General features: G+C 34.2%; 1 protein-coding gene across 1 annotated transcript in view; it reads right to left on the bottom strand.

Moving 5' to 3' along the window:
- Positions 1 to 20,350, bottom strand: part of LOC150110038 (acetoacetyl-CoA synthetase-like) — a 66,448-nt gene that overhangs the window by 23,914 nt on the left and 22,184 nt on the right. The window contains exons 7-13 of the mRNA XM_090390868.1: positions 19,889 to 20,003; positions 17,767 to 17,851; positions 17,322 to 17,475; positions 13,225 to 13,305; positions 12,854 to 13,040; positions 4,626 to 4,748; positions 2,015 to 2,128 (exon numbers count right to left, since the gene is read on the bottom strand). Coding sequence (XP_090246994.1) covers positions 2,015 to 2,128; positions 4,626 to 4,748; positions 12,854 to 13,040; positions 13,225 to 13,305; positions 17,322 to 17,475; positions 17,767 to 17,851; positions 19,889 to 20,003 — 859 coding nt within the window. The remainder of the gene's footprint in view (positions 1 to 2,014; positions 2,129 to 4,625; positions 4,749 to 12,853; positions 13,041 to 13,224; positions 13,306 to 17,321; positions 17,476 to 17,766; positions 17,852 to 19,888; positions 20,004 to 20,350) is intronic.

Genomic DNA, 20,350 nt, shown 5'->3' with positions numbered 1-20,350 from the left:
AGTAATTTATGATCAAGGACAATAAAAGAGTGGTCGTTGAAAATTATGACTTGCTTGGGGAGGAGGTTCTTGTCGTTGGCTGTTTTTTGGATGACAAAACTACCATCGCTTTTATGTTCCTTGTGTTATGTTTCTATACAAAGGTTTTTGTACTAAAGGTGAGTTAGCTAGTCTCATACAGAGACTGGCTAACTCACCTTTAGTACAAAAGTCCTTATAAAGCGTCTTCATGACTAGACAGAATTGAATCCGCTTTAATAAAGTCTAAAATAAGAAACAGGGGAGCAGTGTGAAGATGGTATTAAAAGGAGGACTATTGCATAAAAAAGATATTTGAAACTTTACAACAATTCTTACAAATGAAGACTCTAAGACCAAAGTTAGAATTGATAACGCAATAGCCTTTTCAATGAATATATGGACGTAAAACTTAATGGACCATTCAGATGAACGACAAAAACCGAGTTGATTCGTTCGATTTATTATGGAAGTGGAGGAGGCGATTTAGAATTCTATAGACTGTAGTAATAAGTAACAAGAATGTTTTAGAGACCGCAAAGGCGAAATCCTCATTGAAGGGACAGATTGCTAAACAGAAGTCGATATACTTCGGACATATCGTGCTAAATAAATGCGAATATACTTTGGACAGAGAAATTCTCGGAAAAGACATTTACACGAGATGTAAATGTAAATAAATGATATAAAGGAATTTATCAATATGAATTACAGTTGTCAAAAGAAGAGCCTAGATACCCGGGTGAGGCCGGGGGAGATGAAGAGCTTATGCTTACAAGGTCATCGCAATTAGGAAATGATTAGATGGTTTTCTACTAGCGATGACCTAGTAAGCAGAAAACGATTAGATCCCACGATAACAGCAAGGGCGAATTTTTTTGAATTTTTTTTGTTCCCTATTACGTAAGAATTATATCACCAAAGAGCTATTTGCGAAACAACGTAGTGTATTGCATTAAGAATGTAAAGAAATATACATTTGTTTCTGGCATAAACGTTTTTCCTTCTTTGCTCAATTTTTTTTTTCATTTTTAATAACAGAAATTAGCGCTCATTTAGACACACCAAAATGACTGTCAATATAAGAACCAAAGTTTTCAGGGTACTTCGTTCCAGTTTAACGCCAACGCCAAAACAGAATATGCTACGGTTAGCTTGATTACGTATTGCATTTGTCAATAATAGAGAATTTCTAGGGGAAAAGTGAAAACTAAATCAGAGGACCTTTTTTCTGTATTAAGTTTAGTATAACTTAATACAGAAAAAGAGGAGCATAAAAGAGTGATCTCTCTTGTCATTTGGAGAAGACCTCGTATGCAACTCTAAATATACGGATTGATTAGAAATGAGCTGGGACAGTTGTTGTTGTGCTGTTCACAGTTAAAAGACAAAAGGAGTTAGTAGCTCTCCCCAATGAGATATGACACTTGAGATGAAGCACAGCTTGCTTCATCTCAAGATGTTCAGAGTGGTGGGAGGATCCGTAAGAAATGCACGTTGACCTGAATTTAATTGTTTGTAACGATAACACCGTTTAAAACATGATCGCATTATACTAAACTAGCTGGAGACGTGGATATATTCAGTTTATTATAAAAAATATAGTCTTAAATAATTATATCAAAACTATTATTGCATTTAGTTTCTTTCAAAATTTTTATGCTTTTTAGAAGTTTTCAAAAGGAAATCGTTCTAATAAAAGGATGCCATTGAAAATGATAATAACTTTCCTTTTAATTATGCGATTAATTAAGTCTTGAATATTTGGCTGATACATCAGCATAGATGATTATTTGTAAATAAATTAAGCAATTCATTAAACTTTTTAAGTTCAGTAAAATCCGAAAAACGTAAAGTAAGAAAGTTTTTTTAAAGATCTGAATATATGTATAAAAATATCTATAGACTCTACATATTTTGCTTTCTTCTTGTATTTTAATAAATGAATGAATAAATTTCTTGGATTGAAAAATACTAGGTACCATTCGTAACTTACCAGATTCATCGAAGCACTCCATTGCAATGCCTAAGTTAGGAGCCTGAATTTCTCCGTAGTATACAGGAAGAGTGGGATTACAGCTCGCAATGAAGCTGAGAATATCTGTACTACCTAAAAGATGATTGTGTTGTACATGAATACATGGAATGAAATATACAAGTGAGATATTTTATATACGTTTAAATATATATAACCTGAAATAGCCTAACTCGTAAAGCCCCCTCGGGAAGGAAAATATAAGCATTTATATAGACTTTTCAACTGAAAAGTATTTTCAAAGGAAAACCCTATCTGCTCCGTATAATATATGCTGATTCACCTTCAGTTAACACGACTTTGGAAACGTTCATTAAATCCTAGAGCGGATTCGAACCAGATCATTACAAATAAAATAGATTTTCTCTTCGAACTGCCCTGAGCTACGAATACTGTTAGAGGAGGGAGGGGAATGAAAAACCACTAGTATTATTGGAACAAATTAATAGTCTGTGTTTTCCCTTCAACCCTATTGTTAATGGGGTAGCAATGCTACTTTACTAAGGAAGTATTATAGAAGAGGTGGCTTCCTGTTGCCTTCCTTGTCCACTAATATTCTATATCTGTAGATATGTGTGTTCACGTGGTGGGTTGGCCTTTTTTGAGGGACAAAAACCCGAGTTTTCGGGGGGAGAAAAAACCCTCCACTGCAATATGAGACCAACTAACTCATCTTTGACTGAAAAGCCCTGATAAAGGTTCTCCCCCCCCATAGACAGGATTCGAACCCAGGTATTTCCAACCAAAGGGCTCCGTCGAAATCAACTGAGCTAGGGAGATGCTCAGAGAAATGTTATAAAAGATAAAATCTTTTTAGAAACGATTCATGCTCAGTGTTACGAAATTCATGTTAAAGGAAAGGCATGCTAAATCACCTAAAAAGTGTTCATTTTTTAGTTATATACCTTAGAAGTTTTTTTTTTCGTTCCACAGTCCAGGTAATCAAAAATTAGTGATTCTCAGTGGTTGCGTACATACAGTTTCGGCTTTCCATTTGACAGGCTGTCGTTCATTTCCATGTTGGGTATGAATGCATGGGAAGATCTTTAAGCTGTAGATGATCATCATTGGTCGGTGTGAGAATACTATCCTGATTATTGGGTCATTATCATAAAAAAATGTATTACCACTGAAAATTTTCGAAGCGTTATTTTGGAGATTTTTTATGTGATTCCACCCGCGAAAGGTTGTAAACCTTAGTACCATCAGAGAGATGAGGACGTTTTACTATTTTATTAATATAATAAATATATAATAATATAATTGTATCATATTTCTTTTGGATAATCGGCGAATCCTACCCAAGGGACCAAATTTGAACTTTTTTATTCAAGGCACTTCAGACCACCTGGAGATGAAATTCATTTACCGTCTAAAGACAATCAAAAACATCCACACTCAAGCACGGTGGGATTCAAACTCTCACTCTGTTGAGTAAAGAGTGGGCACTCTAACCACTCGGACAACCAGGCCACAAACAATTCGTAATTTCATATCAGTAATTTTTAGGTATTTTTAACTAGGAATTCTTTTTAAATCGAGTTCATTTTCTCTTGGAGGAAGGATATTAAACTGTAACAGAATAAAATGAGAAAATTATCCTTAGCTTAGCTTCCGCCTGCAAAAACATACACTGTTGCACTCATCATTGCACTACTGGCATCACTACTGTTCAAGCATTATGTCAAAAGCACTCTCTCTCTCTCTCTCTCTCTCTCTCTCTCTTGTATACAGCAGGTAGTTAGTGATTTGAAGGTGATGTGAAGCTAAAAAAGGATTCATAGATGACGTGTCTTTTAGAAGCTTTGAATATGCTGGACACATTAATAGATGAATGGGGATACCAGTTTGATGTCACGATGCATAAGGTTTCGAAATTTGAATCCACAGATAGATAGATGCGTATTCTTGAGGAACCTCAGAGTTCAATGCGTGCTCTTTTATGTGGAACTCTGCTGGAGAAAATTGAAGAAGCACGGAATCTCGGGTGGTGAATAAAAATTTAACCACTTCTCGACTGTTGTCTAGAAATCACCAGGATTTTGAAGGAATGAAAAAAAAATCTTTCGAGAAGGTGTCATAGGCGGTGCCAAATTTGATTTCATCACTTTGAAGTGTTATTTATGAAGATAGAGTTTGAATTCATGGAAATTGCACAATGGAGGAGAAGATGAAACGCAGATATAATCGAGAGATGGGGGTATTTACCAGATGGATATGGGCAACATTTTTCAAATGACAAAGGACCATCTCAGGATATTGCAAAGGAATGGCGAATAAGAGAGAAAGATTTTTTTTATTATTACCTCGTGGTAACTGATTGATGAGTGCAATGCATTTAAGAAATGTGTTGTGAATGGCAACAGTCAGAATGAATTTAAGGCTCAGTATGATAGGAATGTTGCTGTCTGAATCGACCTATGATGAGTCTATGGACCTTAAGGAGGTTTCGTGTGTAAGGGTCAACCACTACAGCAAATCTTACCAGATTGGTGGGAGTTTACTAGACATACACTTTAGTGAGAAAAACATTAATCAACTTTGATCTAAAGATATATTTTCACATTATTACCTAAACAGGAGGCCAAGTAAACGTCTGATTTCACATCTCGATAAATGTAATCCCAATTCTTTGGTGTAAGGACCGAGCCCGAGGAGTTTATTGAGTGAAGGGTCCTCAATTTATATTCAACATCTATGGGAATAAACAAAGTAAATTATTTACTGAAATGCACTGCAATTATTTAAAAATAATGAATATTAATTGTATTTACTGAAATGATGATATCGAGGTTTTTATTTGTCTACAAGTTTTCAGCTTTATAGAGAAACAATAATCGTCCCAGTTGTAATATTCATTCTGAGTGCGCGCTCAATATACACGTAGTATAAAAGACTATTGCTGGTCTTTTATACTTCCCATGTTTTATTCATACGTTGAATTTTTGGATTTATTTAAAACTTTATTTTATCGCTATGACTCCGTATTGTCTGAAAATGCATGTCTGTGTCACTCAGTAAGTTCTCGCTTCTCAATTAAATCATTCAGGTCTTAGAATTCTTCTTTATCTTCAACTGATCCGTCCCTTAGGATGCATAGGCTCCCTTCATCTCGGAGAATTAATGCAGCCGGACATCATGTCTCTGCTGTATACCCTAAGGGAAAATACTGTATTTACGACTGTAGAACTGTGTGTGTGTGTTCAGAGAGAGAGATGGTTTGTCTGTTCTGATTACGAAAAACCCGAGGTTCCTCAAGCACGTTTCCACCTGCATATAACACCGGCTAACTTCACCTTAGACTGAAATAGATGGGATTCGAACCCAGGTTTTTCGAATCAAATGGTTCGTCTATACCAATGAACTACGTAGGCTTCTCTCTCTCTCTCTCTCTCTCTCTCTCTCTCTCTCTCTCTCTCTCTCTCTCTCTCTCTCTCTCTCTTTTCCATTTATAGACATAAATGGAAGAGAGAGAGAACATTGACCATTTCATTAACTTGACTAGAGGATAAATAGTACAGACGGTCACCCCATAATACTTGTTAATCAATAGTCATAAATTAGTTAATTCTGTGCAAGTTATATTAAATAAGGGATTTAAATTTAAAGTTCATTTGGTACGTGATATATATAAGATTTTTTTTGTATTGGATTGGTACTAGTCATATTAGAAGTATTATTGGTCATATTATTGGTACTAAAATTTAACAGCACTTTTAACTGCTTTTAAATAGCATTTTTGAGTCGATGGCAATTCTGTATGCGTTTTAGTTATCTCCAGCTTCTATCCACCTCTATTGACTTCAGACCTCAGATTTCAGATTTTCATCTTCCCAAACTTCTACCAGTAGCTCTTCTCCCAGGTACTAGTCTTCAGCCTATTTAGGATCTATTGTATGTCATGTTGCGACTGTATATACACCATACCATCCAGTAGCGTTTGTCTATTTACTGGATAAAAAAATCTCGAATTTACTGGAGGGAAAAAACTGCCATCACCATATGAGATTGCTTAACTCCGGAAGAGTTGAGATTTATTTCACAGAATTGCTCCTAATGTTCCTTCTAGAAATAAAAAAAATGCATATTAAGTTTCTTTCTAAGTGCGCATTACTCCTTTAACACATTACTCCTTTATTTTTAAAAAACATAATTGAAATTGCAACAATATAATACTCAACGGAGAAGTTTTGTAGTTTACGGAATTATTATAGTTCGTAGATAGAACCTGAATCAGATGCCATTATCATTTTGGTTCACAAATTCTTATTATGACATGACACCTCCAGGAGTCCAAGGATTCATTGCAGGAGATCACTGTCTTCTCCACCTACTGTCAACACTATTTACACCTCTGTGTACCCACAACACTACTCTTCAACTACACACAACACCATCTACTTCTACCAAAAGTATTTTTTCTGTAAATTGCGTGTGTACCATGACCTAGCACTTAGCAGTAGAATGTTTTTCCAAAATTATGGGTCTTCTAGTTAATTAATGTTAAACTGATGTCGAGAGAAAATTTAGTTAAAGATTAACAGGTCTAAATAAAGCCAGTTCTTATAAATATCTGTAAAATTACAGATATAAGGGTTTTCCCCTCCGGAAACATCTGGTTTTTTCATCCTACAAACCAGCCAGAAGAGCACGAACACACACACACACACACACAAATTAACAGTCGTAATATATTAGCCCCGATAGCCTTAGGTTCTTAGGCGATAATTCATATATTAACCACCTTTTCTTGCTTAGGTACAATGCAAGAATGAAGCCCCGCTTATCAAAAATCCCATCGATATCATTTTCTTTTAAGATGTTTAAAAGGACCATCACATTGTTCTGTGAACTGAAATTATCATCTTTATAAACATGGTTTAGCACTTCAGTTTATGTTTTCTGATGGTCTCGTACCATCTAACGATTTCACTACCTAGTATGAGACTGTCCTTATTGGAAGCTTGAAGTGGTTTTTAAAATTAATTTAGGATTTCCAGATTATCAAAACCTTAGCCTCCCTATAACACTAATAGATTATAGATTAATAGTCTTTCAGAATGGGATTAACATAAAAAAAAACTCTTCGCAGCAACCGCAACTATCATAAGTGCAACGCTATTTCAAATTTATTAACGTTGTCAAACCAGCTGCACTCTTGAAGAGAATTGAAATATTCTTTGAAAACTTCTTTACCTTCACAATCTCTGCACTGCTGCCAAGTGATAAATATCAAATCAGTCTTATTAGTCGTTGTCTGATCTTGTTAGTTTATGTTAATGTGCTGCCATGAAACTGCGCTATCATTCAATTGCTCGTATTTCAATTCGTTCAGGAATAAAGGAGGAGAAAACACTTACCAACAATCGTCTTCATGAACTCTGCTCTCGGTTCATAGCAGAAACAAGGAATGGCTCCCAATATTTCCATGAAATCTGATACAAAAATCACTTCTATTTTTGTTTTCTTTTTCTTTTGTTTTCTTCTGTTCTTTCCTTTCTGCATATCTGTAGAAGAGTTTCTATTTTGCAGACTTCTCAATCCATTTAGGAGCACTCCGAGGTTCTGTTTCTTTTTCTATATGACGTTTTTCTTTTGCTATTGACGTTTCTTTTAAATGATATCCATAGTAATAATACAATTTATTTGTCCTTTTCATTCAGCAAAACAATCACAACTTTAAGATACTGTGCAGCTAGCCTTCCTAATTCAGATCTCCCTGACATCTTCCATTGGAGAAACAAAAATCCTAGTCGCTTTTAATGCAAGGAAAATATAGATAAATCCCATTTTTTTCTCACAAAAATTCCATTTTTTTCCGTGTTATCTTTTAGCAATATCAAAATCTTAAAATAAAGTCAAAAATCTTTCTCTATATATGATTTCTTTCGTTCATACTTTCCTTGCATAAATATATCACACAAATAGCTTTCTTCTATAAAATATCTTCCAGACAACTCAGCTTCATCATCTTCTTCAACTGGCCTTATTACTCGCTTAAACAACCGCTCACTTTATGCAAATACGCCCTACCTTAGAATTTCGTTACCACATTTAATAACTAACTAGAGTTTGTTTAGTTATTAGAAGGTAGCAATTCAGCTAACTGATAAATCTCTTACTGATCACATTACCTCTTTGTCATATAGGTGATTTCTTTATGCAGTAAGCTGTTTGTGTTGGTATCTTAACTTCCTCTACCTATCTCAAAATCTATAAAAGCAAAAATTTTTAGACTATAAAAGCAAAAAGATCATCATTCGCATGCAGGTACATATGCAAACTCACCGTAGAATTTTCTCTTTTTCCCAATTTATCTCCATTCCACCTCCACACTTCAAAAAAATCTTTTCACTCTACACTTTTCGAAGGATTTTGATTTGCAGGTCCAAAAAAAAAGAAAAAAAAAGAAAAGTTCACAAATTTCCTACTCTGTCTCCACCCTTAATCCACGTACGGAACTAGTGTATATTTATACAATTGTTAAGAGATAACTACCTGAGACAGCATGTAAAGAATGGGACAAGAGATTTGAGAGTGTTAGATCTGGTCATAGCATCGGAAAACATATCAGTAAGTAATTTAGATACAATGTCTCCAATTGGAGAAAGTGATCATGTGGTCTTGACTTGGGAGATTGTATTATGTGCTGAATATTCTGTTAAGAAGGGTTTTATATGTAGAATTACAAGGCTGGCGGTTATGACAAGCTGAGAAGTCAGCTTTCAAAAGTACTGTGGCATGATAATTTAAAGGGGAGAGATGTTGATGGTGCATGAGAGATTATCAAGGAGTATTTAATGAAAACTGTATCTGACTGTATTCCCAGAGTCAGGAGGAGGAATCAGGTAAAGAAAAAGGTGATGAGCATTCCCATGCGCAATACAAGGTACAGTCAAGAAGGGTAACCTGCATGGTAAGGAATGGCAAAGCTAATTATGAGAAGAAGCTAGCTGATGAGTCCAATAAAAATCCTAAGCAGTTCTTTCGCTATGTGGCAAGTAAAAGGATGAATAACTTTGGAAGGATGACTTTAAAAAGTGTTGTTGGTAAGGAAATTACAGAAGCTAATCAAATAGTTGAGTTGCTTAGTGATCATTGTGTAAAAGTGAACCATCTTGGTGGTGATATTGCATTCTCGTAACTCGTGTGTTACGAGAATGTGCAAGAGAATTAGCACCTCCTCTAACTAGGCTGTTTAATTTAAGCCTGAGTTCTGGTAAACTTCAATTTGAGCGGAAAGAGGGGAAAATTATAACGCTGCATATTGGGGGGGGGGCTCCACGACTAAGGTAGCAAATTATAGACCAATCAATACATCGGGAGTGGTGGTTAAGGTCTTCGAGAAATTGATAAAAATTAGAATTCGGGCCTGGGCGGATAGAAATATGATACTTTATAAGGAGCAACATGGTTTTGTGAAGGGTAGATCTTGCCTTAGTAATTTGTTCACTTTCTATAATGAAGTAACAATGGAGTTGGATAAAGGAAATCCTTATTCAGTGATACTGCTGTACTCTGCAAAGGCATTTGACAAGATTCCTCATGGACCTCTGTTGCATAAATTGGAGCTAATGGCATGGATTCGAGGCTAGAGATTTGGATTAGAGGGTGGCTAGTGGATAAATATCAACCAGTGGTTTATGGTGGAGCAGAATCCAGTAGAAGTCAGGTGACTAGTGGTGTGCCTCAGGTCTCAGTGCTTGGTCCTCTATTATTTAATTTGTACATCAATGATATTGTGAATACTTTGAAAGAAAATATCCACTTGTTTGATGATGATACAAAACTGGGAAGAGCGATAGTCAATTCAGATTATGTGAATATCTTGCAGGATGACTTAAATAGGCTGACAGTTTGGGCTAAACTAAATGTCTGCCAGTTTAATGTGGCCACGTGTAAGGCGATGATGATGCACTTCGGAAGAATGATATCACATGCATGCTGTTTACTGTGTTAATGGAACTGAACTGCAAGAAGTTGATGAGTCTAGGGACTTGGGAGTTATTGTTGACAGAGAACTTAAGTTTCGAGGACATATTGCAAGGGCTGCAAAAACTTCACATCAAATTACATGGTTATTGAAGAACACACACTGACAAGCAGGGATAAGGTAGTTATTGTCCCACTTATAAGGCATTAATAAGACTTCATTTGGACTACTGTACACAGATCTAGTCACCTGGATTTCTTGGTGATGAGGAAATGGTGGAGAGGATTCAGAGGCGGGTTACAAAAATTGTTGCAGGCCTGTGGGATGTTTCCTACGAGGAGAGATTGAAGGTCTGTAGCTTCAGATACTAGTTGACCTATAACTTCAAATTTTGCACACCCTTTTACGCAGCAAGAAGTTGGGGCAGCTTTAAAGGAATTAAAGCCTGGTAAGGCTCCTGGTTTTGATAACATTAATCCAGAATTTTTGATTAATCTGGGAAGATATGCAAGATTATGGTTAACAAAGTTCTATACTGACATTCTTACAACTGGTAAATTTCCCACTATTTTTAAAAAAGCAAAAGCACTTTCAATTTTAAAGCCTGGTAAGCCTAATCATAAACCGGAAAGTTACCGACTCTCCTCAGTTGTTACAAACACTTTGAAAGACTTATTTATAATAGAATATGCTCCACAATTTTTAAAAATGTCCCAATAGAACAAGCTGGCTTCAGACCAAATCGTGGGTGTTGTAACCAGGTTCTTTCTTTGGTAACTCACATAGAAGCTGGTTTTCAAAAAGGTTTAAAAACATCAGCAGCATTTATTGATTTGTCAACAGCCTTCGACACTGTTTGGAGACAAGGCCTTCTACTGTATATAAATCATATAAAATTATCCCATGTAAAACAATAGTCCATATTATTAACAATATGCTAAGAGATGGAAGATTTATAGTGACTATAGGTAATAAAACTGGTAGCGAAAGGAAGTTAAATAATGGACTGCCACAGGGATCTGTTTTATCTCCGTTATTATTCAATCTGTATATATCTGATCTTCCCGTCACTTCGTCAAGGAAATTTTGTTATGCCGACGATATAGCAATAACTACACAGCATAAATTCATAAGTCGTACAGAAGAAATTCTAAGAGCTGAGTTAACTATTCTGGATGAATATTTTAAAAGATGGAGACTCTGTTTAAATAGGAGCAAAACGGTAATATTTTGTTTTCATCTAAATAATAACTTTGCAAATGTGAAACTAAAAATTGAATTGAACAACACTATACTTCCATATAATACATTCCCTAAGTACTTGGGAGTCACACTTGACCGTTCTCTCACTTTCCGGCAACATCTTTCAAACTTGGCATATAAACTAAGGACACGTAATAATATCCTAGAGAGACTCCGTGGCACAACCTGGGGTTCTAGAGCCTTTACTCTTCGGATAACAGCCCTTGCTTTGGCATTCTCAAGTGCTGAATATTGTGCTCCTGTGTGGCTAAATAGCCCTCGCACAAGGATTATCAATTCTCAATTGAACAATACCTTAAGATTAATTACAGGCTCTATTAGATCGACCCCAACATATTGGTTACCTCTTTTAGCGGGCATTATTCCTACAGAACTCGTAGATTGAATTCTTTAATCTGTGAATTCCAAAAAATTGCTGGTAATCCGAACCTACCTATTCATCAGGATCGCCCAACTCTTAGCGTCAATAGATTGAAATATCGCCATTCATCACGACGAGCAGCAGAAGTACTGGTGCTAAATAATTTTAATACTTTATCAAAGTGGGAAGAAACATGGAAGGAAAATACGAAAGTACATTTGCATAACATCTTTAAAGGTGATCAAATCATCATAGGATCAGATCTACCTCGCAAAACATGCACGGTACTAAATAGAATTCGGACAAATCATGGCCTATGTGGAGATACTCTCTATAAATGGAACAGACAAACATCTCCAGAATGTGACTGTGGTGTTCCACGACAGACTATGCAACATATTGTAACAGAATGCATCTTCCGTGCTTATCAGAATGGCTGGAATGACTTTTTACAAGCGGCTCCTGAAGCTGTGACCTGGATTACGAACTTAGATCTGAATTTATAATGATATATATATATGTTTCTTTTCCTTATTATAACATATTAAGACTTTTACTTTTAACTTTTATTTTAATTTTCCAACTTCTTGGATTAGATCTGTGTTTTCCTTCAAAGTTTTAACTTAAAATATTTTAAATTCTCCAATTCTGTTAATATATAATGACATCATGATTCTCTTTTTTAACATCATGTTTTTGCCATGAGCTATCTATGTATGTATGCATGTATGTATGTTTAAGATTGATACTGATAACGTTTTTAAGACCAGTGCAGGAAGGGAGAGAACGAGGGGCCATCCTGGAGATCGTGTACGAATGTGGTTAATAAGGGTGTTAGGACTAGATTTTTTGCTTGGAGGATTGTAAATGGGCGGAATGCGTTGCCAGAGGTGGTTGTGAACTTCGTCTGTGAATGAGTTTAAGGGGAAGTATGACAGGTATTGTGTGAATAATGGTTAGCATGTCAATGTTGGTCCGCCCGCGATGAGTCTTTTGAATCCATGGAGGTATCTTATAATAATAATAATAATAATAATAATAATAATAATAATAATAATAATAATATATTCTAGAATCTATGTGTGCGGGAGAGATCACTCACTGACAATGGAACCAACATGGAAGCATGGCGAATGAAAAAATTAACAGATATTGTTATGATGCGTGTTCGCCAACATGACTGCATGATTACGTGACAGTGGCTTAAAATACTTCCTTTCAAATCAATACGGTTTTGACTCACTTGGTCTGCATCCTTCTGCTTCAAAGCAAGAAAGGTAATACGGGTATGTAAAGAAGATGGTAACACCAACTTTATCTATCAACTCCCAGGTAATGCTTAAGTTTGGAAGAGGTTCTCCATCATACAAAAGGAGGCTGCATCCTGTTGATAGTTTCCCTATCAGGACATTCCACATTGCCCAACCGACCTGTTAAAAAATAAAAAAAAAAAACACTCTTCTGTAACAGCTTACTAGAACAGAAAATATATGTTTATGTAAACAATTCATTTATTATTTGAATCTGTTGATTTAATACAAAATCACACATTTGTTATAACTGGTCAAGTGTTAAAGAGATAAAATGATATCTCTGTTTATGAAATGCACTTACAGTTACAAACTGGAGAACCACATCATTCCGGGTGATATTGGTATGTAAAATGTCATCTTTTAATCCTTGTATGAGTGTTCCCTAAAAAAATAAATAAAAATTACTTATATTGCAGTTGTATTAAAAGCTTAAAGTAGAAACATATTTCACACATGGGAGTTACAGATAGCTTTGCGTCTTTCTAAATACTACAAAATTACAGAAAGGGGCGGTAACAGAAAAAGAAAGAAAAATCCTAGCAGTAAAGGAATAAGCTAGTAAGTTATTTACAATTTACATCTCTATACTAAAAAAATGTTAACGCAATGGCCAAGACGACCTCGAAAACTGCTGCCTGATTATCCATTCCATTGTCATTTACCTGTTTAACACTTACATACGTTTAATCATGATTTATCAAGTATTTTATCATTCTTTATTTAGCGTATCTGATTAGTTAAAAAAAGAATAGACGTTGTGTATTGTACTTATATATTGTACTCGGCTTACGAGAAGAGAAAATAATAATAATAAATGTGAAAGGCTTTGAGAAAGTGAACGGATAATAAAATACACAAGACAGCTTAAAAAAAAAAAAATACTGGAGCAGGATGAACATTAAATCTACATTCTCAAAAACTATCTAGAAGAGGAAAAAAACGTCGCCAGCAGTATATATCAGCTATAAAGTTTCAAAACAAAACTACACCCAAGGTTTTTATTACATCGAAATAGTTTAATGTTAAAGTTTAATTTTGACTATTCGGTGCAAACTGTTCTATTTTAGGCAAGGAATTGCTTGTTTTCATGAAAGAATTTGAAATTCTATGCTATTTAGCATTTCTGAAATTTCACTTCATGTTGCTTCTGTTTGATATCAAATAAATGAATTAGCAATGATTGAAGAAATAATAAAACTCTTTTGAATAAAAATAAAATCATTTGTATTTATTCTAAATTGCAAATTTTATTAAATTTCATTCTAACCAACATTGTGTTATTGTAATATACTGTATAATGTCGACACGTTTTTGATTCTTTGGGTCTCCCTGCTAATGATCTACTGAAGGGTTTTCTTCGGGAATTGTTTCCAGGGACACAGGGCATTCATGAGGAGTTCCTTGAAATTGATAATTACCGTAAATTGTAACATGGATTTCGTAATCGATTTTGACTCTAAGAATGAAAGATTTAAGCTACGGTTGAGATTAAGTAATTACTCTTAATATAAATTGCAAATATCGAATTTCATTAAATTCTGTTCACCGCGTGTTGAGTATTACTTCGATTGCATCACTTCGATATCTGTTGCCTAAATTTTGCTCCTTAAAAGGGGATGATGCGAACCAAAACTGAATTCATCCACTATAAATTTCTACAATCGTCTTAAAGCAGAGTCTCTATACTGCAGTTAGAAGACGGACAGAACGTGTACCATTCGTTTGGAAAGGATCTTCGTTCAATTCTCCTCATGATGCGAGGAATCAGTATATAGGCTTTCCCTCACTTGAACATGAGGTGGCTTATTTGATATGGAAGTAGCAATTTGTTTTTTTTCCTCCGCCAAACACTGATTTTTTTCCTTTTACAAAACAGGCAAGCAGGTCAAAGAGCACACGAAGTTAAAAGACAAAAATACGTCGGTGTAGTACCGGCTATGAATTGTGTACTGTAGAGTAATTTCCGCAGTGATGTCTAAGACTCTATGATTGATTATCATAAGCAATAATAATAAATAATAAATTTCGTTAAATTCATTACTTTAATTTAAAAGCGAAACTTATTATATGCGAACGAACAGGAAAATTGATCAAATAAGGCTGAAATGCACATTACAAAAAAAAAATCTTCCATTTCCAGAAAACACTTGGCAAGACTCTGGCATTACATCATGTCCAGCGATGATTCCAAAAGAAATATATCAAATATATTATTTTACTTGTAATATTGATTCTAAATGCTTACCAAATGCCATTGTAATTACTAGCAAAAGCTAATTCTGTATATTCAGTAAAAAACAAAAACAAATAGTACAAGAAAATACTGAATAGGAAAAGAAGGATTTTATAAGAAATACTCGACTATATAACCACTGTAAATACAAAGCACAGTTGCTGAGAAACATTTTATTCAGTTTATATACTTTATAAACACTGTACAAACAAAGTAAAATAACTGACATTCTGAAAAAAAGGCAATTTTTTATGGAGTCACAACAGTGACTCTCCCACCCTGGTTAGCCGAGTAGATACCATAAAAACTCTTCAATTAACAGGCTGAGAGTTCGAATCCAGCTGTAGGCATGAATGTGAAATCTTCTTGAAAGCCATATTGTGTTTTGGGTATAATTTGAAATTTTTCAACGTATGTGGACAGTTTGTGATACACGATGCGCCCCATGATTTAGTTGATTACAGACAATGTGGCGATGGGTCTGTAATTACTTATAATGTTTCTTTTTCCATGTTTGTGTATGCGTGTGATTAATGCAGTCTTTACTGTTTCAGGTATGTGTCCCGTTTCGAAGATTTTATTTAACAGTTTTTGTATAACTGGAAGTAGGTTGGTTGAGTGTTTCTTGATGTCTTTTGGTCTGATTCCGTCTATCCCCGGTCCTTTGTTAGAGTTAATTTGTTGAATTGCCAGTGATAGTTCTTTTGTTACTGTGGGGAACCACATCGACTGGCTTGCTCCTGGACCTGGTGGAGAATGTTCGTTTGTGTGAGGAAAGGTTGTTTCTTGTAGTTTTTGGACAGAGTTCACTAAGTGCTGATTAAAGTTGTTTGCCAACTGTTTGAGGGATTTGGGGTCGCAGGCAAAGCTGTGTTTTATTGTTTCTGAGGCAGTGGTTCTGTATATATTGTCCAGCATTTCATTAATCAGGTGCCAGGTTTCCTTTATGTCATTCTGAGCTGTTGTTAATTTGTTGCTGTAGTAGTTTCTTTTTGCCGTTCTAATCTGTGTTGTTAGGAGATTCCGTTTTCTTTTGTATTCAGCTTTTAAAGCGATACTGTTCGGCGACTTCTTAAGTTGTTTCCATAGGGCATCTTTTCTTTGTATGTCGGTTAATATGTTGCCTGTTATCTATGGATTTTGTTTCGTTTGGGGGCGTATTTTTATTTTTGTTAATGCTTTGTTATATATTTTGTTAAATGCAAGTTTAAGATTATTATATACAGCTTCAGCAGAGTGTAAAGATGCTATCTGCATCCAGTCTGTTTTTCTGATTTAATCGTTTACTATTGTTTCGTTTAGAATGCTATAATTTTTTAATATAATAATATAAATTTAATAATATAAATAATAATAATAATATAAATAAAATAATAATAATAATAATAATGCGTTTCAAGGATTTACACCTAACATAACCTGTTCCGACCTTCATCCTTTAATCCTTTAAATAACATGTCCTGGTTTCCTTTTTCCTGATGGCTTGTACTTTAAGACTTGTTTTGGTAATCTTTCTGTTTTCATTCTTTGAACGTGTTCCATCCATTTATGTTTATATTTTTTAATTTTTTCTATTACTGGTTCTTGGTTTAATTCTTTCATAATTTCTTCGTTTCTTTTGTGATCAAATAGGGTATACTTTGCAGTTTTTCTCATAAACCTCATTTCTGCTGTTGTTAATCTATTTTTTTTTTATTGTCCAGATTTCTCTTCCATACATTAAGACTGGTAGGGCTAATGTATTGTGTACTTTTATCTGGTTTGTTTTTGAACTAGGTTTGGTTTAAATATAGAGTTAATTACACCTGTTATTTTTAAATATTTTGCAATTTTTACGTTTATATCTTTTTCATTTTCGTATGTGATCATACATCCTAGGTAGTTAAATGAATTCACCTGTTCTCTGAGATCTTGTTATCTATTACTATTTCAGTTCTTGCTGGATCTTGTCCTTTAAAGGACATAGTTTTTTTATTTTTCTCTTGATATTATCTTACCATAATCTCATAATAATAATAATAATAATAATAATTGCAGCTAAGTAACTGCTTGTAAATAGCATCCAACCTCATACATTCTCAGTTATTAGAGATTTTTTATAAGATTATGTAGGACGATATAACTTGTATTTACATAAGAAACTAAAGCATGCAGTGCCCACTTACCCCTGCTGAGACGACTATTGGTTTCGGTGGCCCCGTCGTTCCAGAGGTGAACAAAATATAGAGAGGGTAGTTGAAAGGTAGCTGAACGAACTCTAAAGGCGGTACACTGCCATCAGCATTCTTCCCAGTACTGAGGAATTCTGATAAGGAACAACTATAATAAAAGGAATAGAAAGTATCTTTTTATTAGGAAGAGTCCATATGATAATAATAACAGATATCCAGCCAGTATATTACAGTGAAGCACACTCGAATGGTTAATTTTACCAAACATTGTAATAATTTTAATGCCCCAGATATATATACATAGTATTAGCATATGATAATTCGTCAATAATGATAATTTTTCGTATTTTATGGTAAAAAAAATGTTTTTTCCCTCTTTAACAATTCGCTGAAACTGTTTTAACTCCATTGAATAGCATATAAATCATTCTAATCTTACCACATAGAAATTTGTGCTAATTCTCCAGTTAAACGACTGCTACCATCAGAAGGAACAACGACTACCTTTTGAAGACTGCGAATGCCTACAAGAAATTTTGTATAGTTTCAGAAATAAAATATTAAAAAATCTCGCGTAAAAGAGCAGTTTAATAAATAGTAATAATAAATGTAATACTATCAAAATATAGAATATGATTTCTTGTTTTGGAGTATTTATAAGAACGACTTTAATACTAAAATAGCTTAGATCTGAATTATTTGAATCTTTCATGTTAATTTGCCTCATCTCAAACTAACAGAATTACATTATCTGTAATTCACAGAATTACAGATAATATAATTCTGTGAATGCAATTATTCACAGCATTTTCTTAACATAAGAAACGTAAAAATAAATTCAAACAGCAGTGTCATTTGAGACTGAATCTGTGAAGGCGTAACCAGCCATATCCAAAAATGTTCATATCCAAACTGATGCTTCTCATGACCTTCTGTAATCTAAGTATTAAGTAGTACTAACAGTATCCCATTTATTTTCATTTGAACTTCCTTTAAACGGAGTAATTTACAACAAATCAAATGAACAACATCAAATGACATTAAATGAATATTAGTGGCATATCTCTAATTAAATATGTGAATTAATTTTTTATTTGTTTCATTCTATTCTTTGGTACTTTCTACACCTAATTCAAGGTTGTGACTGATCGAATACCTCCGGTTTCGAGACTTTAATTCAGTGAAATGAGATGATCATATCATTGAAATATATTTTGTATGTTGATTGCATATGTGTGTGTATGTGTTCTCTGTCCGGTTTGCTTCATTCACAGGATTAAAAAAATTAAGTAGAAATGAGTTTCAAGGGTAAAAAATTCTATGAGAATAGTCCTTACAGAAGTACGTCGTTCTTTGCATTTTTTTAATAAGCTAACAGGGAGAACGGAATAAAAATAAAATATGTTAAAGACTAAATTCTGTTGTTCGCTCTTTGCACTAAACTGTTTTATGGTGAATTTTAAATATGAAGCGAAATCTATTTAATGCAAGCAGCTAATTATCGTATATCATAAGTTAAAAGTTTTATGGATTATTTTCATCGAGACGGTTTTCTGCCTTATGAAGGTTCTTAGTGTTGGATTCGAACACTAGTAGTTAAAACAAAACAAAGCAAAAATTGAAAAGTGTAAGGGTTTCATCAATCGAAGTAGTTGATTCTGAACAAGTCTAAACTTCGGAGGGGTCCTCCTACACTACCAGTGGAATGCTTCCACAATACAGCAGCAAGAATGTCTGTTGAAAAGACCTGAGATCAAATCCTATCTTGGATAACAGGAACCGCTCCAGGGACTCTTCAACTGAAGATGATGGAGCCGATTTCATACGCAGGAGATAATATTTTTTTTTTTTCTCCTAGAATTTTAAACTTTTTACCCCAGAAAGTAGACAAACTGGCCAAAGAACGTATGAGGTTAATACACATTAATATAGAAGAGTATTTGAATATTTCTAAATGGAACGAGCACAGAAAGTAAATTTTTATTTCTTTCCAGCCCATCTTAACACTCACTAAAACTGCTTCATTTGTCAACTGGATATGAATTCGAATGCATATTGTGAATAAAATTCAACAAATCCTAACTACTACAATCCAGTATGTTTTTTTTTTACACGAAATGTGTATTACGCTCATGCGTAAACCCACACCATGTTATGCAGGTTTTCGAAACTAGATCCAACAGAATAGGGTAGTTACCCGTTATTCCCGTAGTTCCCTATGTCTATAAATCGGGTGTTCTTATCGTCAGGTTTCCTGTTTTGAGGGATGAAATGCCCCAGTTTTTTTGGAGACAAAAAAAAAAAAAAAAGATTTTAAAGAAGGTCTTTCCTGACAAAGAGCATCGTCGAAACGGACTGAACAAAGGCTCTACATGAATTAGAATGAATAAAAATTATTCAAAAATAAAAATAAAAAAGTAATAATAATAATAATAATAAATAAAGCTCAAATAATTTAATTATTATAAAACACTACTGTTTCATTTAACTAATATTTCTATGCGACAGTCATTATTGAAAACGTCATGCATTAAGTGGGTTACTAATTTTGCTAAACTTACTTTCAATCAATTTCTTTATAGTATCTGAAACGTTCCTCTTCATACCATGTTTGATAGCGTGCTCCGCACAGATCAGAATCTTCGGATTAGTCTGCTTTAACCGCTCCAATGTGCCCTGAAACAATTTGCAAAACATGAAATAGCAATATATTTCTTCAATTTCAAAATAGGACATTAAAAGGTCATTTCGAATCTCTTCTATATTACAGAAGGGTTTTATTAGATAACAAAGTATTCCTTTTTGTGTGATAACAAATGGATCCAATAGATATTTTAGAACAAACTCATAAAAAAATTCCAACGTTAGAATTTTTAAGCTTTCTTAATGGTTTAGTACGAGAGATTAATGAAAAGCAATCTCTTTGTTATTATTATGATATAAAGGAGATGGCCTAGAAGATTAAATATGTAATTGCCAACTATATAAGCAGTAGCAATCTCGAAAGTGACTTAAGCCGATGT

Source organism: Typopeltis vanoorti, chromosome 1 (assembly GCF_054136105.1).
Source record: "Typopeltis vanoorti isolate ZY-2024b chromosome 1, IOZ_Tvanoo_1.0, whole genome shotgun sequence".
Lineage (NCBI taxonomy): Eukaryota > Metazoa > Arthropoda > Arachnida > Uropygi > Thelyphonidae > Typopeltis > Typopeltis vanoorti.
The sequence above is the reverse complement of the archived record's forward strand: the minus strand, read 5'-3'. Positions and strand labels throughout refer to the sequence as shown.